General features: G+C 53.5%; 1 protein-coding gene across 1 annotated transcript in view; it reads left to right on the top strand.

Annotated features, from left to right (window-relative positions):
* The first annotated feature begins 5,625 nt into the window (after nt 1-5,625).
* Nucleotides 5,626-8,375, top strand: part of SMAD6 (SMAD family member 6) — a 59,132-nt gene continuing 56,382 nt past the window's right edge. Inside the window, exon 1 of the mRNA XM_081965223.1 lies at nt 5,626-6,453. Coding sequence (XP_081821349.1) covers nt 5,736-6,453 — 718 coding nt within the window. The 5' untranslated portion in view covers nt 5,626-5,735. The remainder of the gene's footprint in view (nt 6,454-8,375) is intronic.

Genomic DNA, 8,375 nt, shown 5'->3' with positions numbered 1-8,375 from the left:
GCAACTGTACAGATAGTCCTCAATTTACAACAGTTCATTTCGTGACCATTCAAAGTTGTAACGGCACGGGAAAAAGTTACTCATGACTGCTTTTCACACGGCTGTTGCAGCATCCCTATGGCCAGGTGATCAAAATTCAGACACTGAGCAACTGTCTCCTATTTATGACGGTTGCTGTGTCCCTGCGTCACGTGATCTCGTTTTGTGACCTTCTGACACGCAAAATCAAGGGGGGAAGCCAGATTCACTTAACGACCATGTTATGAACTTAACATTTGCAGTGATTCACTTAACTGAAGAAGAAGCTGAAGAAGCTTCTTGGATAAGAAGCAAAGCATCTTCACAGAAAAACCAGAAAGTCCAGTTGCCTCTTGAAAAAGCACCTTTGGGAATCTCTCTGCTTTGGAGAAAGACCTGGATCTCCTCCAGGCTGACCTTTGTAAGGGAATTCTGGGGGGGAAACCTGGAGAGTTAGTCCAGGGCAAGGGTGGGTAACTACTGCCCCTTTACAACCTGTGGACTTCAACTCCCAGAATGGCTGGCTCAGGAATTTTATACAATACAATACAATAGCAGAGTTGGAAGGGGCCTTGGAGGTCTTCTAGTCCAACCCCCTGCCTAGGCAGGAAACCCTATACCGTTTCAGACAAATGGCTATCCAACATCTTCTTAAAGACTTCCAGTGCTGGGGCATTCACAACTTCCAGAGGCAACTTCTGTTCCACTGATTTTGGGACTTGAAGTCCACATGTTGTAAAGGAGTTGTATTCCCCCCACCCCAAGGCAGCTGGAATGTATTTCCTTGAGAAGTTTCACTTCTCACCCAGGAAGCTCCGTCGGTTGTGACTGGCTCCAAACAGAACTGGTGAAGCTTCCTGGATGAGAAGCGAAACATCTTCCTCCTCCTCTTCTTCAGGGTAAAAAAGAACAGCCCACTTGCCTTTTGAAAAAGCAACTTTCAGACAACTATGACCTGGATGACTGAGAATCTCCCTAGACCAGGGGTGTCCAAACTTGGGAACTTTAAGACTTGTGGACTTCAACTCCCATGCTGGCTTTGGAATTCTGGGAATTGAAGTCCACAAGTCTTAAAGTTCCCAAGTTTGGACACGCCTGCCCTAGACATAAAGGAGCCGTGAACTGCCCACCCCAGCCCAGGATGTTTACAAACTGTATTTTGTGGGTCATCGGGGTTGTGTGAGAGAACTTGTCCGGTTCCAGGAGAGACCAAGGGCAGAAACAACAAGGATTCACTTGAAGAAAGCTGCTTTACTACTATGAGTAGAGCTTTGTCTCTTGAAGGTTTTTTTTTTTGCACAGCCTAAAAAAGTTTTTAAACCCTCCTGTAGAATGACCAAACGCTTAGGATGCAAAATACATGCCCCTCTAGATTAGAACTTGGATGTTCCTGACTCATGCTTCTCACTGGAAGAAGTTACGCCATGTTAGGGAGGGTGTGTAACCTCCCCCAACCTGGATCCATCCAGATGTGCTACCTGGAGGGCACCTGGTTGGGGAAAACTGGACAGAGGTGTTAAACAGGCCTAACCCTAAACTCTGGAGCCAATGGAGTATATCCTTTGTTGTTTTTACCCTTCAGTTATTCCTACCTGGCAGGACTGCTTGGAGATTAAACTTGAGAAAGTTTAATCAATATATCACAGAAGTCAGTACACCCCCTCACATTCTGTTCATGTCACAACACTGAAGAAATGACACTTGGCTACAATGTAAAGTAGTGAGTATGCATGATCACTTAGGGGTGTACTCACTTTTGTTGCCAGCAGTTTAGATGTGTGTTGCCTTATTTTGGCTGTGTGTTGCCTTATTTTGAGGGGACAGCTCATTTACACTGTTATACAAGCTGAATACTCACTACTATGCATTGTAGCCAAGTGTCTTCACAAGTGTCTTCAGTGTTGTCACATGAAAAGATATACTTAAATATTTACAAAATGTGAGGGGGTGTACTTACTTCTGTGAAATACTGTGATATTTACACACACACACACACACAGAGGGGGGAATGGAGGGAGAGGGAGAGAGAGACTTTAAAAATGCTGGCCAGGGAATTCTGAAAGCTGAAATACACCTCATAAAGTTGTCAAGTTTGAAAAAGACTGACTTACGACATTGCAAATTCTTGTATGCACAATGAAACCCAAATGAAACCATATTCCTTGAAGGTGGAATGATAAATAGCAGTTAATTATGTTTATGAACAGGGAATATGTAGCCAATTCTGTAACACATCATGCAATGTTCCAGAGAGCAACAGCAATTTTTCTCCCAAGTCTCCCCTTACTCCAATATCATTTCTCCCCCCCCCTCCATTGTAACTCGGTACAAACAAAAGGAAAACTCCAATTGCTGTTGCTTGCAGGTTTAACTTGTTGCTCAAGAAATCCATTCTGAAGGGTTGCACAATACAGCAAAACTGGGCTGGATTCATGCTATGCGATAAGCCAGAAACTAACCAACATTAAAACTCGTCCAAATGAATATTATACATGAATGCAAGGATTAGGTTTGCAACAAAACTGGTTGACGTGTGAATACAGCCTCTCTGACTCTAGAAAATGGGGTTGAAGGGGCTATCTCCATGTTGAACTTCACAAGTTGCTGGTTTTTTTTTACTCTGGTTCCACCTGCCTAAACTGGGAATCGGAAGCCTTGTGTCACAAGGTGGTTTTGAACTGGAATAGCTGTGGCTATTGGTGCGTGTATGTGGTGTGTGTGAGAATGAGCCCCAACTCCTGCAAACACATTGCAAGATGCGCCTACAAGAGACGTCTCTTAGGACCTACAATGCAGCAATACAGTTTTGGGGCTAATCCGAAGGGCTGCCTATTCCCACAGACGGTGCGACCTGGTGGGTCCACATTTACTCCAGAGATTTCCATTCGGTGGGGAAAGTGGGTTTCTGTTTGGGGCCAGGAAGTGTGTCCTCGCCTCTGCTTCAAAAGTGGAAATAAAGTTTTATCCCACCCTGAATGGGATCCCCCATATTGTCATCATAATAATAATAATAATAATAATAATAAGTTTGAATTTATTAGCCGCTCCCTTTCCAAGTAGGACTCGGGGCGGCGTACAATGGGGCATATAAAACACAGAAAATATATAAAACACATAGGCGTACATACAGAACATACATACAGATACACAAACACGGACTCGGAGGAGGTAAACAATTTACATCATATAGACAGTTAAAAGACCCGCATTAAAATACCCCAATTGTAAAAACCCGATATAAAATTAAGGTTTAACGTTTAAAATACAATTTAAAAACAGTTAGGAGGAATAAGAATAATTACGATTGAGCCAGGCCAGATAATTGAAAGAGGTGGGTCTTCAGCTGTACACGGAAGGAGCGGAGATCGGAAGTAATCCTGATGTCACGGGGGAGGTCATTCCACAGGGCTGGGCCCACCACAGAGAAGGCTCTGCTCCTGGGTGTCGCCCCCCGGCACTGTTTGGCGGACGGCACCCGGAGAAGTCCCTCTCTGTGTGAGCGAATTGGTCGTAGGGATGTGTGGGGCAGGATGCGATCCTGCATATAACTAGGCCCTGTGCCATGAAGCGCTTTAAAGATCATAATCAAAACCTTGAAACGCACTCGGTAGACCACAGGAAGCCAGTGCAGCTCGCGCAGGAGAGGTGTTACAGGGGAGTACCTAGTCCTCCCCATAATCACCCGCGCGGCCGCGTTCTGGACCAACTGTAGTCTCCGAGTGCATCTCAAGGGAAGCCCCATGTAGAGAGCATTGCAGTAATCCAGGCGAGACGTCACTAGCGCATGGGTGACTGTGCGTAGGGCATCCCGGTCCAATAAGGGGCGCAATTGGCGCATCAGGCGGACCTGATGGAACGCCCCCCTTGCCACGGCTGTTACATGGTTATCCATGGACAGCCGGGCATCCAGGAGGACGCCCAAATTGCGCACCTGTTCCATGGGGGCTAGTTGGACGCCCCCGATGGCCAGAGATGGAAACACCTGGTTGAACCGGGAGGCCGGAAGCCACAGCCACTCCGTCTTGGAAGGGTTGAGTTTTAGTCGGTTGCCATCCATCCAGACCCGTACGGCCTCCAGACACCGGGACATCATTTCGACGGCCTCATTCACCTATTTGCCCCCTTCTAAAAAGTGTTTTCAACTCCCCAAATCTAGGCTGCAGCTCTGGGATTTCCCGGTTGTCTCCCACCTCAATAGCCACCACATTGGACTCTTTTCTGATCAGCACAGCTTGCTAGCTAAAGAAGCTGACTGGCCATTTCTTCTTCCAGCCCAAACCCACCTTGCAGGATTGTTGTGAGTATCAAAAGACGGGACCCTAACTATCTCTGGGATCTCTGGGGGGAAGAGTTAGGCCACGGACAAGCAGCTGAAAGAAAGAGGGTCGTTCAAATTCCTGCCTCGACTTCCCTTGTTGTCCCTCCAGTGACCAGTCACACACACACACACACCTGCAGGACTCAGGCCCATGCTGGTGCTCTGAGGAAGTCCAGCAAAACACCAGAAGGCAGTACAAGAAGATGGAAACTAATCAAGGGGAGAAGCAACCTGGAATTAAGGAGAAATTTCCTAACAGTGAGAGCAAATTGCCAGTGGAACTGTTTGCCACCAGAAGTTGTGGGTGCTCCATCTTGGAGCCTTTAAAAAGAAAGTGGACAATCACTTGTCTGAAATGGTATGGGATCTCCTGCTTGAGCCGGGGGCTGGACTAGAAGACCTCCAAGGCCCCTTCCAACTCTTCCCATCCCGCCTCCCTGCCCTCCGCCGCTGGGGCGCCTTCCCCGGGGCCGGAGGACCAAGCGGGGCTGCCTTGGGCCGAAGCGACGGGAGGCGTTTTCCTTTAAGAGGGAAGAAACCCGAGCGCTTGTTTGCGCAACCCTCCCGCGCCGCCAAAGTGTCTAGACTGGCACATGATGGGAGGGAGCCAATGACTCCGCGCTCGCCGAGGGGGCCCCGAGCGCTCCGTGCGGGAGAACAAAAAAGGCAGCGCCAGCGAGGACGGCCAGGCAGGCAGCGCCAGGCTCGGCGCCGCGATCGCCCGCTCGCCTCTCCCGCTCGCGCCTCCGGGGAAGCCCCGCGGCCCAAAGCAGCCGCATTAGCAGCCGCAGCCGCAGCCGCAGCAGCAACGCCGGCGCCGCCCCGCCGGGCTCCACTCCGCGCGTGGACGGGACCCACTCCGGCCCCGGGACGGGGATCGCTGCTGCGGCCGAGCCAGCTATGCCGGGCTGCTCCGGCCCGCCTCCGAGCCCGGGAGGCGGCCTGCTGCTGCCGCTGCTGCTCCCTGGCCAAGTCCGGCCAACTTCGTGAGCGGCGGCCGAGGAAGAGCCCGTCGTCGAGGGAGCCGAGCGGGAGCGCAGACGCCGCGTGGAGGCGGGCGGCCTCCGGGCAGGAGCCGTCTCGGGCTCGGCGTCTTCCCGCAGAGAGAGCCGAGGGGGCGGGCGGCGGCGGCTCCGGCCGGCGGGCGCTTTGCCTGCCCCTCCCGCGCCGTCGGCCTGCGGGGCTGCCGCTCTATGCCGTTGCTGCGCTTCCTGATGCGGCAGCGCGGCTGCCGACCCTCGGCGAGTGGCTGGGCCGGCCGTGCGAGCCCTTGGTCCGGGCGCCGCCGCCGCCGCCGCGGTAGCAGCAGCAGCCTCAACCCTCGCTGGCTCCCCTGCATGCGGCGCCCGTCCGGGAGGGTCTGACCCGGAGCCAGCGAAGGGCAGCCCGGGCGAAGCGCATGTTCAGGTCCAAACGGGCAGGGCTTGTGCGGCGCCTTTGGAGAAGCCGGGTCCTCCCCGACGGCGGCGGCGGCGGAGGCCCGGACGGAGGAGATGCGAGGAGCAGCAGCCTCAGGAAGAGCGAAGAGCCCGGCGGCAGCGAGGGGAGGCGCCCGGTGACCTGCGGAGGCGCCGTCGAGGACCCGGCCGCTCCGGAGGGCTCCATGGTGCGCGGAGACGGCGACCCCCTGGCGGAGGAGGCCGAGGAAGCGGCGGCGCAGGAGGCCGGGGGCGGCGGCCAGAAGGAAGGCGGCTGGTGGGCTCAGGAGAGCGACGGCCGGACGGTGAGCTGCTGCCTCTTCAAGGAGCGGGACTTGGACGGCGCCGCCTGCCCCGACGGCCGCTCCCGCCTGTCGCTGCTGGAGCAGGAGCTGAAGAGCGTCACCTACTCGCTCCTGAAGCGCCTCAAGGAGCGCTCCCTCGACAGCCTGCTGGAGGCCGTCGAGTCCCGCGGAGGGATGCCCAGCGGCTGCGTCCTGGTCTCCCGGGCCGAGCTGGAAGGGCGTCTGGGCGGCCAGGCGGCCCCGCCGCAGCTGCTCCTGGGCAAACTCTTCCGCTGGCCGGACCTCCAGTGCCCCGCCGAGCTGAAGCCGCTGTGCGAGTGCCGGAGCTTCGGCCTCCCCGACGGGCCCACCGTCTGCTGCAACCCCTACCACTTCAGCCGGCTGTGCGGGCCAGGTAAGGCGCGGGGCTGCCGGGGCCCAGAGACTGCCTTTCCCAACCGGTGTGTGTGTGTGTGTTTCCCTGGACTGGTCGCGGGCTGGGCTTGTGGGTCGGTGTTCCTTAGGGTGAAGTTGTGATGCCACCTGGCCAGACTAAACAACTCTTGCTGGGAGCAGCCACCTCTGCTTTCCCAACAGAAGGGCTGTTGTGTCTGGCAGGCTGGGAGAAAGCAGAGCAGGACAGATTCTGCCTGGGCTTAGTCAACATCTGTGCTCCAATGTAGGGGTCTCCAACCTTGGGCACTTTAAACCTGGCGGACTTCAACACCCAGAATTCCCCAGCCAGCGTGGAATTCTGGGAAATGAATTCCTCATACCTTACGTTTGCCACATTTGGGTGGGTGGGTGGCTGGGGGAATGGTCTAAGACAGGGGTCCCCAACCTTGGCCACTTTAAGGAGGGAGGTTTGGATTTGCCTGCCTACCTCCGATAAAGCAGGGGTCTCCAACCTTGGCCACTTTAAGCCTGGCAGATGAGTTGAAGTCCTCCAGGCATAAAGAGGCCAAGGTTGGAGACCCCTGCCCTAATGTGTGTTGGAGCTCTCTTCCAGGGATGCACTGAAAAAGTTACGAGTCCCACAAAAAGCCATTTGAGGATATACAAGTCAGGGCAGGAAAACCTCTGGAGACGGAGCTGCCGATAGGCCTGTCTGGACTCTGTTGGACCACAACACCCCACCCCACCCCACTCCTCAATTATTTGTGCCATTTAACATCCATCCCCCTTTTGGCTCTGGGTTGGCTCCAAACCAGAAGGGGACGGACTCTCCCCACCGGGGAGGGGAGAGGGTGGTCTGGAAGCAAATGTCTCTCTCACCTCCTCTTGCACTCTGAACCAGAAGGAGAGACCCCCCCCCCCGCTCCCCTCAGTAGCCCCACCTCCCTGGCCTCCAGACCCACCCACTTTGGGAATGCAGATCCCAACAGGCCTGGACAGGAGGAAGATTCTGCAGTCCTGCCTTGAGGGGGCCCCAAGTAGGTGGGGGATGGGGAGGGTTGCCCACAACATGAGTTCCCTCTTGGGTGGATGAAGGGATGCAGTGTTGGCGCTTCAGCCCAAGCCCCTTGATAATGAGCTGGGTACCTGATCCGGTAAGGATTTCATTGTGTTCTGAAAGTTGACAAAGTGCCTCTCTTGAGGTCCTTGTGTGTCTTAATAACCTCAAAGCATCTGCTGAGGATTCTTTTTTTGAGCTTCTTCACCATCATCCTTGTGGTGTTTGGCGGCTTCCTTTTCTGTCCTCCCTTCAGCTGGAAATGTTAGCTTAAATTCACGGTTGCCCACTGGGTGAAAATGAGAAGTTATGGTTTCTGGCAAGTGGCGTTTAAGCATAGTAGTTTTGGAAGTCTCTTGTAAAGAGCAAGGAGTGACCTTCTACTTTCCTATACTCTCAAATTCCCTTAAAAGAGGATTTTCAGAGGCAAATGCATGCCTTCAGAAAACATTGGCCCCTTGGGTGGCACCGTCTGAGTCCTGAGTTCAATTTTGCATCCAACCAAGACTTCTTCATATGTCACTTTGAGAATTGGAACATCTAGGACAGGGGTGTCCAAACTTGGGAACTTTAAGACTTGTGGACTTCAACTCCCAGAATTCCCCAGCCAACTTTCCCCAGGGAAAGTTCCCCAGGGAACTTTAAGTCCACAAGTCTTAAAGTTCCCAAGTTTGGACACCCCTGATCTAGGAGGAATCTTGCCGGTGGAAGCTTCTATCCTTCCCTGCAGGCGGATAACTTCTCCTTTGTAAATAACCAAGCATGCTGAAAGCATTCAACCCCATATAACATTTGTCTGCTGTCATCTTCTGGTGCTATAGATGGCATTATCCAGGTTATCCTCAACTTCCAACCGTTCCTTTAGTGACCATCCAAAGTTACAC

The sequence above is a fragment of the Natrix helvetica genome (genome assembly GCF_964273705.1).
Source record: "Natrix helvetica genome assembly, chromosome: 12".
Taxonomy (NCBI): domain Eukaryota; kingdom Metazoa; phylum Chordata; class Lepidosauria; order Squamata; family Natricidae; genus Natrix; species Natrix helvetica.
Note: the sequence above shows the minus strand (reverse complement) of the source record. Positions and strands in the feature narration are given on the sequence as shown.